Raw genomic sequence first — 18,803 nt, 5'->3', positions numbered from 1 at the left:
TAATTCTTAAGATTTAAATTGTTCAATAATATGAAACTTTGCTCCTACATAATTATTCAGCGATATAATGTAAAGTTCAAAAATACAGGACTTTCTTTTTCAGTAAGTGATCCAGATGGCTATATTTGATGATTTTGTTGTCAATCAGATCACAATTATTGACCTTAAATACTTTTGAATACCTACCTACCATTTAGGGTACAGCTTTAGTCATATAATATTTTAAAGCTAATTTCCTCATCTATGGAAAGGACTATTGAGAGATGATTATAAAGAGTTTTCCATGACTTTTGGATTTTTGTTCCTTTCATTTCCACTTTGAAAATCCTTAAAAAATAACTCAAGCCAGGCGCGGTGGCTCATGCCTGTAATCCCAGCACTTTGGGAGGCCAAGGTGGGCAGATCACCTGAGGTCGGGAGTTCAAGACCAGCCTGACCAACATGGAGAAACCCTGTCTCTATTAAAAAATACAAAATTAGCCAGGTGTAGTGGCACATGCCTGTAATCCCAGCTACTCGGGAGGCTGAGGCAGGAGAATTGCTTGCACCCAGGAGGCAGAGGTTGCAGTGAGCTGAGATGGAGCCATTGCACTCCAGCCTGGGCAAAAATAGTGAAACTCCATCTCAAAAAACAAACAAACAAAAAACTCAAATAATATTCAGGGTCTAATTCGAAAGGATCAAAGATTGACAAATTACTACTCTGATATAGTGAAATCTTCAAAAACTACAACGATAAATAAAATGATCTTCCTCTATTTATATCAATGAATCAATGAGTGTTTTAATCTCTTCCAATCTGTTCATTCCAATTTCTTGAGTGTCTGATAAATGCTTAGATCTCTGTCTCTTCACATTTTAAAATCTACTGACCATCATTAATACAGCCATACCATCTTCAAAATTTTCTCCACATTAATTCTAGAGCCATGGGAGTTCAGCCTTGGAATTAACACTAAAAGGCAAGTAGTCCAATTTCTATGAGATGCTGGAAATCCCTTTGCCTCACGCAAACTGGAAATAGAAAACTAAATTTCAGATTAATTCTTTCCCATCTTTACACAGTCAGACTCCATCATTTGCAGAGCTGAAATATGTCGTGTTTTAATCCCCAGTGTTATACAGACAGTCTTGGGATCATAGGGCATATGCTAAATCTCACATGTGTATCCAAGACATATAAGTTTCCCAGTGTCTCTTGCGTCCTCTGAATCTTCTGTGTCATACTAAGCATTACTAGTTCCTATAACCATGCATCGTGAAACAGAGTTGCTATCAATATTCCTGTTCTTATTGCTAGATATCTTCTCAATGTGCAAAAGTTTGTCTATATTCTCAAAGTAAAACAATCAGATTTGTACACTACTGCATTTGGTATGCTTAATACAAACCAGTATTTTCTAATGTGGTTTGTAGATATTTGGGGGACCCTGAAGCCCTTTCAGGGCATCGAAATGATTTTAATATTAATTCTAAGGCACTTTAATCTTTCACTTTGTTGACATTTATATTGATGATGCAGAGACAATGATGGGCAAAACTGATAGTGCCTTAGCTGGAAAATAGTCAGTGGTAGCAAACTGTACTAGCAGTCATTCTCACATGCTTTACCCCCAAGCCGTCACTAGGAAATAAATGGCAAGTTTCATTTAAGAAGATCCTTGATAAAGCAGTAAATAGTTGTTTTTTGTTTTTTCTTTTTGAGATGGATTTCCGTTCTTGTTGCCCAGGCTGGAGTGCAATGGCGCGATCTTGGCTCATCACAACCTCCGCCTCCCGGGTTCAAGTGATGCTCCTGCCTCAGCCTCCTGAGTAGCTGGGATTACAGGCATGCACCACCATGCCCAGCTAATTTTGTATTTTTAGTAGATACGGGGTTTCTCCATGTTGGGCAGGCTGGTCTCGAACTCCCAATCTCAGGTGATCCACCCACCTCAGCCTCCCAAAATGCTGGGAATACAGGTGTGAGCCACCACGTACAGCCAATAGTTTTAATTTTATTAAATTTTAATCCTTGAGTATTTGGCTTTTTAACATTCTGTGTGAAGAAACAGAAAGGACACAGTAAAGAAGACATCTTTAGTCTGCTGCACACCAAGCTACCCTGGTTATCTGGAGGAAAAGCTTTCATGTGATTGAGTTGCAAGCCTTAACTAACTGGCCACTTTTATCATGGAACATAATTTTTACTTGAAAGAATAATTAATAGACAAACTACTATTATTCAAATGTGGGCATTTGGAAGCCTTTTTTTTTAATTGAATGAAGTGAACCTGTCACTACAATGCAAGCAACTGACAGTATTTATTGCTAATGATAATATGTGAGCTTTCAAGAGAAAACTAGAATTTTGGGGAACTTGTATTTGCCACAATGGGCATGACAGATTCTTAATATTTGAAGATGCTGGATGAGATTGTGGTAATATTAATGATTGTGATCTTTTGGGTTATCAAAAATGAAATGTGTCAACATTTAGAAAATCTGCATAACTCATTGGACCTGGCCAGGCTCGGTGGCTCACGCTTGTAATTCCAGCACTTTTGGAGTCCAAGGCGGGCGGATCATGAGGTCAGGAGATCGAGACCATCTTGGCTAACAATGTGAAACCCCGTTTCTACTAAAAATACAAAAAAAATTAGCCGGGTGTGGTGGCGGGTGCCTGTAGTCCCAGCTACTCGGGAGGCTGAGGTGGGAGAATGGTGTGAACCCAGGAGGCGGAGCTTGCAGTGAGCCGAGATCACACCACTACACTCCAGCTCTGGGCGATAGAGTGAGACTCCATCTCAAAAAAAAAAAAAAAAAATAATAATAATAAAATAAAAATTAAAAAAATAAAAATAACTCATTGGACCTGTATTTTTTAGATAATCAATACACAATATTACAAATTCATAAATGGTTATAAAAGATGCATTTAAAGTATAAAACAGAACAACAGATTTGAATGTGTTATCAGAGTACATAAACAGATTTTAATGTATTATCAGAGTACACAAAATTCACTCATACTGAGGAGACACTGACAGGCCTTGCTGGGCTTCCTCACTCAGTCAGCTAGCATTAGATTATGCCCTTTTTGTCCTATCCTATCTCTACACAGCTGCCCATTCTTTGTTAAACTTAAGCATAAAAACAGACAATTTCTTCTGTATCTTTGGGTCTTCATTCTAAAGGCCGCTGTGTATACACATTAAATAAATGTATATGCCTTGTATCCTATTAATCTACTTCATGTCAGTGATTTTCAGCAAATCTTCAGAGGGCCAAGCCCTGGGCCAATTCACAACATTGCAACTTATCAAGTTTTGATGTAGTATAAAGGAAGAATATCTAAAAAAGCCTATGTAAATACTCTTCCATTTCCCAATTATATATGTGTATGACACCAGATTTTTTTTCATATACTTCAATCAAAACAATTGAATGCAAAAGCAAATAGGAGAATCCAGCTGTCTTCTATTAGCTAGACAGCAAAGAGATTTGCAAAAATGGAAAACTGCCACTTTTCTCACTTTAGGTTTTGAAAAATAGCTATTCTCGCAAAATGTTATTAAGTTGGTATGTAACTGCATTTATTATTACTTCAAATGACTTAAGTATTTTAACTTTTTAAGTCAGCTTTAATGTCTAATGTGGTAAATATTGATACATATAACATATAAACTTTTTTTGAGGTTCTCAATAATTAATAAGAGTATAAAGAGTTTCTTTACCAAAAGTTCTAGAACCACATATACAGAGGATTATGAAGGTAGTAAATCCTTGTTCTGGATACTTTGTCTCTCAGACATATAAACATATGTTTTGTGCTGTGGGATGGAGGTCAGCAACAACATATTGCTAAGTCACATCTACTCAAGTAAAAACTACCATGTTTTCTCTGTTGCCTTGTACAGGTGAAAACATAACAGGTATGGGTTCCATAAGGTACATTTTAGGATATCAAAACCTGAAAGGGATGGGTGAAAGATGTCATCTTCTGATCCAAACAGCTCCTGTAAGATAGAAAGCTAAGGGTGAATTATCTAATGTTATTCAATTGGTTGTTGCCATAGCTTATTTGTGAAACTGGATCTTAATGTCTCTTAATTTGGTGCTTGTGAATCAGTACTCCATGACCGATAGTTGTAATTTTGGCCTGAGACTCAGAAAAGAAGTTGCATTAAATGTGAATGTCTGGGATATATTCATGGGCACTGACTAAGTCAATCTAAAAGAGTGAAGGGGCCAGGCAAAGTGGCTCACACCTATAAACCCAGCACTTTGGAAGGTAGAAGAAGAATTGCTTGAGCCCAGGAGTCTGAGACCAGTCTGGGCAACATAGTGAGACCCCATCTCTATAAAAAATAAAAATAAAAGAGTGAGGGGACAGTAGAAAGCTGAAGTAGGTCAAATAAGAGAACCTAGAATGAAACCATGGTTAATGCTCACCAAGAATAATTTAAGGAATAGAAGGCAAGGAAAGGAGTGTAGTACTAATATTTTTCTGAATACCCACAATGTTGCAGGCACTGAGCTAAGCTCTTAATACAATTTAACACATTATATCATCAAAACCACTTTGTAGCTATTTTCTCCATTTATCAACCAGGAAATGAAGATCCAGAGAGGTAAAATATGCTCCTGGGATCTCACAAACAGCAAACATCAAAGATAGGATTTGAATGTGAAGTCTCTCTCAAACTTGAAAGTTTGCTTTCAAATAACTTTCATCTCTGGCTTCACATTGTATTAGTCTCTTACCTCTTTCTTTGGGGTAGAGATTGGAGGATGACAGAAATGTGTAGCTGTATAATCAGTTTTTACATCCATTTGCAGTCAGAGAACATTTTACTTTTGTCTTATGGGTCTTGAATTACAAGAGGCGAGAAACAACAAATGTGTTTTTCTATAATAAAGAAAACCAGTTTTAGTAAATGTGCTTCTTGCTTGAACTATTAGCACAGCACAGTTAAATGCTAGTAAGCAATAATAGGTATTCCCGCATTACGTGTCATATTCATGAAAGTTTAGAGCTGGAAGGTTAAGTGTCCCCCTGGGGCCTCACAGCTAGACACTTGGCACCCCACAATTTCCACTCTACCTCTAAATCAGTTTAATCCACGTTATATGTCAGAGTACAGAAGTTAGGTGATATATTTAAAATTATAGTTTAGCATTTGAAAACTACCAAAAAACTGAATCAGGAAGCTCGAGTCTGATTAAGTGGGATGAAATTGTGATCTGAAATTTAAGCCAGTCTCTCCAAGAGTTGAACCACCTAAGGCGGAGTTCAAACAAAGGCTGAAGCGTGAAGGTTTGCTGGGGGAAATCAGTGGGGTCCCCTGAGCAACGTGAAGTCATCAGGCCAAGGTAATGCTTCCCAGAGGTGTAACCGCTGTGTGGTGGGGGTGGGAAGGGGGCGGAAACGCGCAGTACTTTGCAGGTCAGCCCCTGGGGACTGGGATGGCTGACTACCTGGTATTGCACTAAAATGCTTGACCTCTAATCACATCCCCCAACACTACACCTTGTGCGACGTGATGAAAGCATCATTTCCAGTTTATTCGACTTTTCTGTTTAGACTTATTCATTATAGCCCATATATGTGATAAGGACTAAGAACCCAGTCTTCAAGGTCCTGTCGAGTTCCAAAGAAGTCCACCCCTCAGAAGATCCTTGGAAGGGGAAGAAGGAAAAAAGAAAGAAAGAAAAATCTGTTTTACCCTATAACAATTTCAGCGCAATCTCCCAAGACCAAGTTGGTTAATTTGTAAAGTCACTCTCATTTTTTCCTAAACAGTGCCACCTACTGTCCATTTTCAGTCATCAGCAGGCTTGTTGGCAAGGACCAAGAGAAAGAAAGGAGGCGGGGTGGTGGGGGGAGGAGTAACCAAAAAACGAACTCTACCCAGCCTTGGGGCATTGTGAAAACGACGAGGAAAGGCCATCTCCGAGCAAGACATATTTGTACTCGTCAACTTTGCAGAAGGCTTGCAAAAAGCAAAAGCCAGTTAAGCCATTTCCTTCAAGATGGCTAAATATAAGTCCTCCAGAAAACAATTTTTATTATTTTATTTTTAAAGCGCGCTGTTTGAGTATGTTTACGTTAGGAGACCAGATTGAGCAAAAATATACATATAATTACTTTTCTATTTTTTCCGCCCACCCACGGCAGAAACCTCTTTATGAGAAAGGCTTTGACACTTGACGTCAGCTCAGAAACTTTTGAGTTGGCGGGAAGAAAGGGTTAACAAGTGGTGGACCAGCGCGATCTTTTTAGAGTCCCAGCCGGCTGTCGAAGGCTCCAGGTACACACACACACGCGCACACTTACACACACACACACACACACGTGCACACACCCCTCCCAACTGTTCCTCCTTGGGTCGGTTACTTAGCTGAAGGGCACCATTTGGCTTTAAAACAAATTACTTCAGCGCAACAGGGAGTTTATCGCTTGGAGGGAACTTGTAACGCGGGAGTTCAGGGAAATCCAAGAGGCGAGGGCTCCCACCTCCGCCGCCAGAGGAAAGTAGGGAATCAGGTGGTGGCCCCCTATGTGTCTTGCATTTCTCTGCACACGTTGGCAATCAAGTTAATTGAATTCATTGGAGTTTAGAACCGGCCTGTAGCTCAGAGAAGGCTTTGAATGGCCAATTTCTCTCTCTCCCTCTCCCCCTCCCCGCCTCCCGCTCGCCCGCCCGCCCGCGCTCCCAGTTCCCTCCCCTCAGGGTTCCCCAGTCCACACCTCCCTCTCCACTTCCCTCACCCCCCCACTCCCTCCGCCGCCCTATTAAAACACCCACCAGCTCACTTGTTAAGACCCCCTTAAGTTGGAGGAGGCAGAAAGGCAACAACGGCGAGGAAGGAGAAGTCAAGACGTCTGGAAAGAATTACCCAGTCCTGGCTTCGAGCAGCCCATTGAACCAGAGACTTGAAACAGCCCCAGCCAAAGACTTTTCTCCCAATTCTGCGCTTCCTGGGTTCTGCTGAGTCTTCCACAGGCTTTTTTTTTTTTTTTTTTAAGACGAAAAAGAGATTTTCTGTTATCGGGGGCAGAAAGACTGAAGCAAAAAAAAAAAAAAAAAAAAAGAAAAGAAAAAAGAAAAGTTAATTTATTTTTAAAGCATAATTTTTTTTTAAGAATTAGACTGAAGTGCAACGGAAACATAAAGAGAATATTAGTGAAATTATTTTTTAAAGTGGGGAAGAATCAAACATTTAAGACTCCCCTATCCTTTTTAAATGTTGTTTTTAAATTTCTTATTTTTTTTGGCCGGTCGTCTCAAATTCATCTGATCTCTTATTACCTCAATTTTGGAAACTGCCCGCCACCGACCCTCCGGGACCACACAGACAGGCTGAGGACGACTTTATGACTAAGAGCTGAACAAGGTACGTTACACTGGCGCGTTTTGGTGAAGGATGAAGGTCCTCCAACAGGCCAGGGAGAAGGAAGACATTATCCATATAATTGTTTTAAAATTGTTAAGCCAGTTTCGATAGAAAAGTTGGAAGTTTAAAAATTTCCAACAGACTGAAGATCAGGGAATATTTCAGGTCACTGTCAGGCTTAGCAACATAGCCCTCTTTTCCCATCTCTGCGGCTCTCGCCAGAAATCCTCTGCCTTTCTGGGGACACAGGTAGCCTCTCTGCCTGGGGAAGGCTGCACGTCCCCAGATGTACTTTTCCATTTTGCATCTTCCGGAGCAGCAGAGGGGCTCCAGAGTTAGGAAACAAGAATTCCCAATGTAAGGAAAATGCATTCTGCACAGCCGCCCCACCCCTTCCCTTCTTTTTTTCCCACACACACACACACACACACAGTGGGGAGAAAAACTGGAATAGCCCAGCGCGTTTTACTTCTAAGTGAAAAAGTCGCTTCTTGCTGGGAATGCAAAGGGTTAAGCAATCTGGGCTTCCAGCTCCGACAAGCTGGGACCCTGGAGAAGGAGGGTCCTTCTCTACCTCCTCGCAGCTACCATCCCCTCTCGGCCACTCCCCCCTTTCCCGGGCCTCCCCTCCTTTGCACTTCCCGCACCCCATTAAAGTGTCAGGCTCGTCAGTCTGGGCTCAGCTCGGCTCCGGAAGCCTTACTCGGGCCAGGGGTCCCTGACGCAGGCGGTGGCACCCGCAGATAGGAGCGGGAGGAGGGCGCGCATCCCTCCTCTCCTCGCCTGGCCAGCCCGCCGGCCGCCCGGAGGCAGGGCGTGCGTGGGGACCGCGCGCTGCGCTTCGGCAGCTGCAGCGTCCCCAGAGCCAATTCCGACGTGGCACCGCGCACGCCGGCGCTTCTCTCCTCAGCTGCAGCTGGGGACACTGCCCGGTGGGAGATCTGGGGGCGCCGTCTCGAGCGCCCAGCCGATGAAGGGGGCGAGGGGCCTGTGGGAGCTGGGGTGGAGGTGGGAGGGAAGCCAGAGGCTGGGTTGGGATGGATAATCAACACCTTGGGCGGAATTCGTCACGGCAGTTCCCGCCCAGCGTGAGCCAGGGCTCCGAAATGGGTCCCTGTGAACAGGAGGGCGGGTCTGAAAGGAGGGTCTGTATGAGGGTGAGAACCGGGAGGCGAGAGAGCCTTTTTCCTCTGACCACGGAAACGCAGCCGCGGGGGAACGGCGCTGAAAGGATAATTAAAGCTGCAAAGAGGCGCTGGGAGCACAGGGGCGGTGCCTGGGGAGGAGGGCTTGCAAGACCCGGGTCCTATTACACAGTCTTAGGTGCCAGTTTCCCCTAGCGCCTCTCCCTCCGTCCCCCAAACGTCCGCGCTGAATACTTGGACCCAAGGACACCGCGCGCCTCTGGGGCGAACGAGCTGCAGCAGCCCAGCTACGGGAGGGAACGTGTAGAAGCCCCATCAGCCCCTCCCTGCCCACTTCCTCACCCTTGGGACCGTTGCTGCCTGTTGGGTCTCAGGAGCAATTGCCCAGAAACGCGACGCCCACGTGTCTGGGCTGGGATTGCCTTTGACGTCACACACAGGGGGGAGGTGTGACGCAATAGATAGGGAAGCCCCGATTGGCCACCAAGGGCTTCCCCCAACTGGAGGCCTGAGTATATATAGACCATCAGCTCAGTGTTAGAATAAAGAGAAGGAAGTTGGTAGATGGGCTTTGCTGAAGGAGTGAGGCTGCTTGTTAAGAGGGAGACAACTTCACTGCTCATTGTACATTCCAAGGCTTTGGCTCAGATTTCTCACTGCGGTTAAGGCATATGATAAGTACTTCTGGCGGTATTAAACCAGGTTATTATTTTTTAAAAAGGTTATTTTAAGAATAAAGCTTTTAACGGTCAACACATATTTACATTCACGATGCCAGGTTTAAAATTAAAATATGTATTTCCATAGATCCAAGTCCATCAACCTCTTTGTAGATACAATTTTTTTTATAGTTCTATGACTTGAATTGAAAAGAACTTTTAAATTCTAAATTTTTATTTCCTTCCAATGTGTGCAAGTTGACTCATTCATTAAATTAGTTTTCACCACATTTTTCTAGAGCTTAATAAGGTTACGGTACAGCTGAGGTACTGTATTTTGACTACCCATCATACTCCACCAAAAGTTTTCCCAATAGTTTGGCGATTCTTCTACATTTTCAATGACAATTTAACACTTTAAGTTACCTGTTGCGTTTATATATTATGTTTTGTATGTGTTTCCAATTCTGGGACAGATAATTCTGATTTTTAAGTGGACATTTCTAGAACAAAATATTGTAACTAAAGTATCATCCCCCCTGTTTCTTTTTTCTTAGATATCACCTGAGTCAGGTAAATAGAAAAATATATTGTGGACGTGCTGACAAATGCATATTACCTGAGTTGCTTGTACTGTACCCGGAGTCGAATCCTTTTATCAAAGAAAGTTATGCAGTTTATAAAAATTCAAGGACTTAACAAATCAGTGACTAGCATTAAACTCTAATGTCACTTTCCATAAAGCAAAGATATTTAGTCAGCTACCTTCCTGGAAATTGGGAATTGTGCAACAAGTGAATAAGAAACTGTTACTAGAAAGTAAGTTAGTTGGAACCACTCATTTTTGTTAGGTCTGTAGAATATAGCCCCATAGTATTGAATTTCATAAATACTTTCCCATACATGGTTTCCTTACTAGGTAAGATTTTTTAAAAAATTTTTTTCTTGAATTTTTAAACACTTACTTGTCACTGGTTCATTTATTTCCTGTTGTTGGCACTCTGGGGAAAATCCTTTGTCTATGGATCAAGGTAGACATACCCTTTTTCAAAGCTATATTACACATTTACTTTCAAAGTCTAAGAACAAGTAGTTTGTTACATTATTAGCTTCCTGGCTCTTGTATGAAGTGTGATCCCTGAGTTAAAGTAATGAGAGGACAGAGCATAACCCCCATGTCTCCTTCTGGGTTCTCTTTTTATCCATGCAAACCTATGCCGTGTTCCTGTCAATGACAGAGTTGGTGGCAGCTGGTATGCCAACGGAGTGGAGGGACAGCTACCTGTAGAGAACTCATTTCCATCACCCCAACTTGGTATTTTATCCTTTCCCTTCTAGCAGCAATCTGTGTAGAGTATTATCCTACTGCATACAGCCTTAAATTATTTAAGCATATTTTGCTCATGCCTATAATTCCAGCGCTTTGGGAGGCTGAGGAGGGCAGATCACCTGAGGTCAGGAGTTCAAGACCAGCCTGGCCAAAATGGTGAAACCCCATCTCTACTAAAAATACAAAAATTAGCCAGGTGTGGTGGTGGCCACCTGTAATCCCAGCTACTCGGGAGGCTGAGGCAGGAGAATTTCTTGAACTCGGGAGGTGGAGGTTGTAGTGAGCCAAGATCTCACCACTCCACTCCAGCCTGGGTGACAGAATGAGGCTCTATCTCAAAAAAAAAAAAAAAAAAAAGTCTATTTTGAATGGTAGTCATGTGGAGTTCATATATATACTGCCTTTCCCACAATCTAGGAGAATGTTACTGATGAGAGTCAATTAAATATAACAAGGCCACACTGTTAAATATTTTCTTATTTAAATTAAGTAAATTTATTAATGAATGCCTCTTAACTGAATACATCTGTACTGCAGATAATTAAAAAATGAGTTAAAAGTGTATTTAATGAAATTTTAAAATATACTGTAAGATAAAATATGATCTGGCCCATAAGAAACAACAGCTATTGTTTATCACATGTCTAGTATGTTTCAGGCACTCAACTAGATGGTTTACATACATATATCTAATCCTAATCTGCAAAGAAAGTTTTATAAGTAAAAGAATTTTGCCTCAGAAAAGTTAAGCAATTCACTCAAAGTGAATTAATAAGGGGTGTGGATGGAATTTAATCCAAGAATTCTTGGAATATAATGCCTTTGAATTGAATTCATGCTAATTTATGCTGCAGCTGCACTAGTCAAGTTTTATGGGGGTTCAAATTGAGAAGTCACATCTGATTGAAAGAGATCAGTAAAGATTTCCTAAAGAGACTTGGCGTTTGTGCTACATTTGGCTCTGTAGGTAGGGTTTTGACCTATAGATATAATTCCCAGGAGCCAATGTAGGTACATATAAAACTAAGATTCCATGTCAAGTCATTTGGTAATTTTTTTCCCCTACACTGTGAACTAAGTTTAGGATGGTGAAGTTCAGGAACCAGTAGAGCAGTTGGAAGAACACACATCCTAAAAATAATTTATTAATATAGATGGTGCAAAGGAAAAGAAATCTGAAACCTACAGTTCTGAACCCAGACACCGCTGGAGTGACAAGTCCTGTAAAAAAGGCTTGTATACTAACCCTGGAAGCTTGGCTCAAGGGTCTTTGCTAGGATAACTGCAGTGGGACTGGAGAGAAAAAGGCAGACTTCAAAGCCAGAGAGGAAGAGAAGGTCAGAAGGGGAGAAGGGAGGTTGGGAGGGGGAGTCGGGAGGGTTCATGATTTGTGTTCCAGGGGGTAATGTGCTGTAATGTGAAGACTGCTGCGGGGAGACTTCATTTGGGTCCTCCTATCTCAGATTTCTACTTAGGGACAGTAGCAGAGGGAATACACATCAGGGATGGGTATCAATGTGAATGAGGTCATGAAAGTCTTATTTTACTTTAACCTAGTGGTTGCCAAACTTTGTTATATAGCTGAATTGCTGGAGGAGATTTTAAAACTTGTGATGACCTGGGCATAGCCCATATCAATGAACTCAAAATGTGGGAGCCACAGATCGGTAAATTTTATGGCTTTGCAGGTAATTTGCATATATAGCAAAATTTGGGAACTACTACTTTTTAACCTTTTGTTCACCATACCTTCCTAATCCACTCTTAGCCAGCAGATAGCTACCACCTGACCTGAGTATGTCTGCTTAGAAGCAGATTTCTGTTATCCTTGCTAGTGTCACCAACCTAGATAAATATTCCCAATTCTAATTATCATGCATATGATTTAAGGCCTATGGCCCCTTCTCCCATACAACATGAGTTTATGCATAAAGACAGCCTATGTTTTAGAACCAGTTCACGCCTTCATTAGATAAACATTCTTTAAATGTCTCATCATCTTTTGTGCCTTTGTGTGTTTAAATACTTGGCCAAAAGTTGAAAAGACACTGAACTTAGACTTCAGTGGATGAAGAGACGCAATGATGAAGAGACGCAAGTGTACTTTACAACTTAAGTTCAAAAATATTAATTGAATTGTCCAAGGACACATGACTTATTCATAGAACCCTCAAGCGGTTTGTCTGAGCCAGGTTGCTAATATGAGGCAGAGTGCAGACTTGAATCCATTTCTTCTGATTCCCAGTCCTCCTATTCTTTTCATCATGCCATAGTTATTACTTGTTAACCCATAAGTAATGGGTTAAATGGAAGGAGAGTCAGGGTTATTAGGTAGTTACTGGCAGGAAGCTAACATCACTAAGATCTAATTGTTGATAATTTCTTTTTAAAATATGTACTTAGATTCCTTTTTTAAATCTCATAATCTATTTTATGAGTCAATATGATTAGCTCCATTTTATAGATGGAGAAACTGAAGATGACAAGTGTTGTATAACTTGCTCGAGGTCATCCAGCCACTAAAAGGAAGAGCCAGGATTCTATCCCAACTCAGTCTGGTTCCAGAGGTCAAATTCTCTGAAATTGATAGTAGATGGCAGAGCTGGGATTTGAACACTAGTATAACTGACTTCAAAATATTTGCTAATCTGGTTAATACTAGATAATTTATTTAGTTGAAGAGACAAGACATACATGCACACATGCTCACAAGTCATTGGAGCCAAAATATAAAGCAGCATATGGATTAATAGACAATAAACACTGTAAGGGTACTGGAATTCAAGATGATAAAAGTTGATGCCCCAAACTTGAACCCTGAGCTCATAAGATAGCTCAGATTGCAACTTGCAATCCCTGTACATGCTCTTGAGGACCATCTGCCTTTTCTATCTTTGCTTTCCAAAGGCCTTCTAGACCTGTTCTGGGACTCCCCATAACCATTGCCTTTAGACATCTGGGTAAAAAATTATGGAGATGGTTTCTTAAAAAAAAAAAAAGACTGTTTGAGGGGTACCCTTAAGGGCTTGGTTGTCTCTACTACATATTCATTGCCTCTGCAGTAAAGATTGGGGTAGGACCTGTGTCTGTCAGTCTACATTGACTGCCTGAGTCCAAATGGGCTTATTTATTTATTAAAAATGTATTTATTGAGTCCCTGCTATGTGCCAAGCCCTGGTTTTCATGCAAGGACAAACCAAATAATTGAACTACACAAGCCCCCCTGGCCATAGAGTATGTGCATGTATACTCTACGGCCATACATATATATATATATATATATATGCTACTTAGAAAATCAAGCAGGTTAAGGGGAGAGAGCATGGCAGGGGGTGAAGAGAGGGCAAGGGTGGAGGAGTTGCTTTAGAAGGACAGATAAGCTAAGGCCTCCCAGAAGAGGTATCATCAGACCTAATTGTAGTCTTTCCCAGATGCTGACTCAATAAATTTGAATTCATTTCAGCTTCTTCCAGATCCAAAATGGAAGGACCACTTTATGAAAACTAGGGTAACTCTGGCCGGGCACGGTAGCACACACCTATAATCCCAGCACTTTGGGAGGCCGAGGCGGGTGGATCACCTGAGGTCAGGAGTTCGAGACCAGGTGGATCACCTGAGGTCAGGAGTTCCAGACCAGCCTGACCAACATGGAGAAACCCTGCATCTCATAAAAATACAAAATTAGCCAGGCGTGGTGCACATGCCTGTAATCCCAGCTACTTGGGAGGCTGAGGCAGGAGAATCACTTGAACCCAGGAGGCGGAGGTTGCAGTGAGCCAAGATCGTGCCATTGCACTCCAACCTGGGCAACAAGAGGGAAATTCAGTCTCAAAAAAAAAAAACCAAAAAAACAAAAACTAGGGTAACTCCATTGAACTCAATTCTCACTGTTGAACTGGGGCAGTGAGAGTAGATGTTACTCTCCTTTCATCCAACATTTCACTCTCTGCTTAATACAAAAAGGTCAAGGCAGAGGAAATGGCTTCGAGGTCCAGTGACCTGAAGAGTCCCACTGGGGTATATGAGCCAACAGCAAGGCTGTATATCTGCTCCACAGGTGGAAGAAGCGGGAACACTAGTGCCTTTTTTATGGTAACACAGGATTTTGGCTGTTGGCATTAGGAGCAGAATTGCTATTACACAGATGGAACCAGCCTCTTCCTTTGAAACAACCACTTTTCATGTCTCTTTAGGTCGTTTCCACATAGAAAATATATGAGCCCGAAATCTCAGTATTGGCTAGCCTTGTGTCTGTACTTGAGTGAGTGCCAATTTCCCATTTTCTATAACAGTAGGGAAACAATTTTCAGGCTGGGTGTGGTGGCTCATGCCTGTAATCCCAGCACTTTGGAAGGCTGAGGCAGGTGGATCACCTGAGGTCAGGAGTTCAAGACCAGCCTGGCCAACATGGTGAAACCCATCTCTACTAAAATATAAAAATTACACAAGCATGGTTGTGCATGCCTGTAGTCCCAGTTACTCAGGAGACTGAGGCAGGAGAATCAATTGAACCTGGGAAGGGGAGGTTACAGTGAGCCAAGACTGCACCACTGCACTCCAGCATGGGAACCTGGGTGACAGAGCGAGACTCCGTCTCAAAAAAAAAAAAAAAAAAAAGGTAGGGAAACAATTTTCAGAGTTTGTTTCTAATCTTTCCTTATATGATGACATTTTATTAGCCAGAAACAAAAGAATGCCACCTATTTTGTCATGAGGATTCAAATATATTCAGCAAATTTATTGAGAATAATTATCTGGCCTTATGCCACTGTGTGGATCCAACTCCTAGTTTTTTGACTATGACAAGTTAATTAAATACCCAGAGTCTTGGTTTCTTTATTATATGCATAGTTATTTGTAACATGAGATTAATAATGTGCTTACCACCCAAAGTCATTAAGAGTAAATAAGATTATGCTTAAAAAAAGAAACTTGCCCCACCGCCTGAAACCTAATAAATGATGAATAAATGTTAGCCACCATTATAATAATGATGATGATGATGATGATGATGAGTAAATTTGCACTCATGCATTCAACAGATATTTACTGAACACCAGCTATAAGCTGGGCAGTGTTTTATGTCCTTGGGACACGTTAGTGAAAACAGATTATATATCTCCATTGACTTTGTGGAGATATATATAATGATATACATTATAGTATAGCAAGCTGTTCTTTAACACTTGGTTTGGCCTAATTCTCTGGAGAACACAAGTTAGTAAATATTTGGTATCAATTAGTAGGCCAAAGTCTCATACTGGGGGAAAAATTAAAATTTTAATTTTAAATATTTAGAGAGTATAGATTTCAAAATCATCTTTCTACCTAGTAGTAAGTACTTATAATTTAGGATTGAACTAACTCTATTTTCCAATTTAACTATACAGTCATATGTCTGACAAGGAGAGTATGCTTATGAAACAGAGTATTTGAATTGGGGATTGTCTCAGAAAGTCTAACACATGGTGCCCGTATCAATGCAATTGCCCAGGGGAAATTATAAAGAAACACGTCCTATGTGTCATTCCCTGAGATCAATGTATTCCCTCAGCAAAGCTGGCTCTAAAATGTGCCTTTTGCCTTTTGGTCTGTACCAAGATGCTGTGTGTGCCATACTAGACAACACTGAGATATCTTGCAGAAATATAAAGGTTCACTTCTAGCCACGTTGCTGTGGTATGCTAGTAAAGTACTTTTCCCAAGCTTCAAAAGGACATTCTGTAGAGTCTTATGATGTAAGAGGGTGTTCCCACTTCAGCTGTGGCCAGCAGATGCTATGTCAACACTCTCTATGTCCACGTGTGCTGATAAAAGCAAGGAAAATGTGAATAATGGAAAAGAATGGCAGGCAGTTCTTTTGCTGGCTATGGTGATTTTAAACACAAGCTAAATACACACTTAAGCTTCTCCCTGGCAAAGTGATTTAGTCCCCTTGAAATTTTTCACTCTTGTGAGAATGACTCACGTCTTGGAAATGACAAGTTCCAAGTCTGGTGCTCCCAGCACCTTTAGGCATTGGTTAATGTACCATGTGGGAGTTTTCAGCATCCCCTCAGCTGTGTTAATTAACAAGAGATGCTGTACTTGCCTGCCTTTCACTGAAAACTCAGCATTTCACCATTCCCCAACAGTCTAAACTTTCCACTTGGGTTAAGGTTACATTTATCAGACTCCTACATTACACGCTATGGTGTCCCATATAGTTGCTAGAAGTGGAACACCAATTTTCTTTTTGTTGTGTTTGCTTTTTCGCTTCCTGGTTAACTGATCCTTTAAGCTGCAATGCATTTCTGGTTTTTAAAAACACTTTCATAAACACTGTTCCATTTTGCTCCTCACCACAGCCCTGTGGGGTCTTTGACAAATTCTGTTATTTCCATTTAACAACAATAAAAAAGTGACGTCCGCAAGCTAGAATCCTGATCTCCAGGGCACTTTGCATTATTTAAGTTATACTAGTGGAGTACACCAAGCCCCAAATGCATAATGGACAAACAAAAATCCAGAAATTATTTTGTGCTAACGTAAGAGTCCTTGGCAGGTATTCCTGTTTGGTGGGTGGCTCCCTTTCATATGGCAATCCAAGGACCAAGCTCCATCTATCTTGGGGCTTTCCAATTCCCTAAAACATTGTTAATATGTGTATCAAGCCTGTGGAAGGGCCAGAGAGATGAGAGGAGGTATATTCTCTTTCTTAAAAGATCTTACTGGAAGTGGCATATCTCAGATTTCCAAAGCCTGGAATGACTTGGCCATACCAAGTCTATGCTCAGGAAGGAAAGGTAACACAATTGGTAAGAAGCCACACTAAGGTTTCCCGAAAGTACAGTGCAGATCCCCTTAGGATCTTCTCAATGTACAATTGCAGGGAATAGCAGGTGACTGTGTGAATGGTGCCTCTTGGAGCTGAGCAACGTGGTGGCCATGCAGCTGTTGATAGCCTAGAGGATACTGTGTGAACAGTCAGTGTTAAGTTTGCATGTGGATTACGAAATTATAAATAGCACATCAAGCAAAAGATTTTGCAAAGGTAATTGCTTAGTCTAAGTTTCTATTTAAAATAAACTTACTTAGCTTTTAAAAATCAATTGAATTAAAGAAAAAGATTAAGCACTAAATATATGTAAATATGAGAAAAGCCCAGAAATGGATGCGAATGACTAAAGATGAAGATATTGCATTTATACCAATTATATCTTCTTTGATAGTTCATCCTTGGAAGAGGAGGAAAATAAAACTCCAGGAGGAAAAAAATGAAATAAAAAGGGTTGCCAACCACCACTTTAATGCTAAGCATTGGAAATGCTTTGGGAAATACAAATCCTTTGGGAAATACAAATGTTTTGGGAAAAATGGTCCTTTTGTCCTTGAGTTGTTTAAAACTTTTTTCAGGAGATAGACAAAATTTAGGGATGACTGCAAAACTGACTATTACTGAGTGGAAATTTGTTTCAGGTCTAATGTGCTATGGCTTTTAACAGGATGGAAACTCACTTGCTGAAATAAATCATGATGTTATTTGTCCTTTAATTTATTCACTATTTCTACAAACATTTATTGTGTTTACCGTGTTCCAGTAAGGTTCATGATGCTCAGGATCTAATCATCTAGTATTCATGATGGCGGATGGAGGAGAGAGACTTTGGAACAAAGGAGTATAATTCAGAATTATAGGGCTTTAATAGACATCTATGCAGGGTACTTAGGGATGGAAGATTTTTAGTGTCAGTGAGGACTTCGGAAATACTCAATTCTAAAATCCCTCATTTAACAGATATTTTTACAAAACAACTGAGACCCAGAGAGGTATGGTGACTCACCCAAGGTCACACAGTTAGTTAATGAGCTAGTACTAGAATCCACTATCCTGATCTCCAATCTCAGCTGGCTGCAGGGAAAGGATGTAAGTTGAAGAATACACATTGGAGGTGAGATTAAATTACACATGAGAAATTTAGCAAAATCTCCAGTGGATTTTTTTCACTGGCCAATATCAAGGGGTGAGGGGACTATATAGAAGAATGACTTCTTTGGGTGTTAGAAACTTCAGGGTCCCTGCCTGGCTATGACCACATATATATAGAGTACAGCCTTAGGCAAGTGATACAACACATTAAAGCAATGTATGCAGTACTTGTTTAAAACATTATGGCATTCAGTAATATGCTGTACCATCATCTCATTTGACTCTTGAAATAACCCTCTGAGGTATGCTAGAAGGGCATCCTTATCCCTATTTTGCAGATGAGCAAACTGAAGTGCAGAAAGTCACACAATGAGTTGGGC

At 41.0% G+C, this 18,803-nt stretch overlaps 1 protein-coding gene and 1 long non-coding RNA gene across 6 annotated transcripts in view; one reads left to right on the top strand and one right to left on the bottom strand.

Moving 5' to 3' along the window:
* Positions 1–2,841: 2,841 nt before the first annotated feature.
* LOC103786421 (uncharacterized) lies at positions 2,842–8,939 on the bottom strand. Of its 3 annotated transcripts, none has more exons than XR_004673056.3 (5): positions 8,868–8,939; positions 6,792–7,049; positions 5,513–5,660; positions 4,747–4,891; positions 2,842–3,998 (listed from the first exon to the last, which is right to left on the bottom strand). It is a non-coding gene; the product is annotated as an uncharacterized LOC103786421 (long non-coding RNA). The 3 variants fall into 3 exon arrangements; XR_612151.5 differs by lacking the exon at positions 8,868–8,939 and adding an exon at positions 8,028–8,530; XR_010113017.1 differs by lacking the exon at positions 8,868–8,939 and adding an exon at positions 8,084–8,530.
* HAS2 (hyaluronan synthase 2) overlaps positions 6,806–18,803 on the top strand; it is a 29,342-nt gene continuing 17,344 nt past the window's right edge. Inside the window, exons 1-2 of one of the 3 annotated variants that reach the window (XM_055116892.2) lie at positions 9,664–10,003; positions 11,669–11,851. Coding sequence is in view for 1 of the 3 variants with exons in the window: in XM_055116891.2 (XP_054972866.1) it covers positions 9,197–9,227 (31 nt within the window). In the remaining 2 variants the exon portion in view is untranslated. Of the gene's footprint in view, positions 7,381–9,071; positions 9,228–9,663; positions 10,004–11,668; positions 11,852–18,803 lie in introns of those variants that run through there. The other 2 variants (XM_003820492.8, XM_055116891.2) reach the window with 2 other exon arrangements.

Source organism: Pan paniscus, chromosome 7 (assembly GCF_029289425.2).
Source record: "Pan paniscus chromosome 7, NHGRI_mPanPan1-v2.0_pri, whole genome shotgun sequence".
Classification (NCBI taxonomy): Eukaryota; Metazoa; Chordata; class Mammalia; order Primates; family Hominidae; genus Pan; species Pan paniscus.
This window is presented reverse-complemented; position numbering and strand designations above follow the sequence as displayed.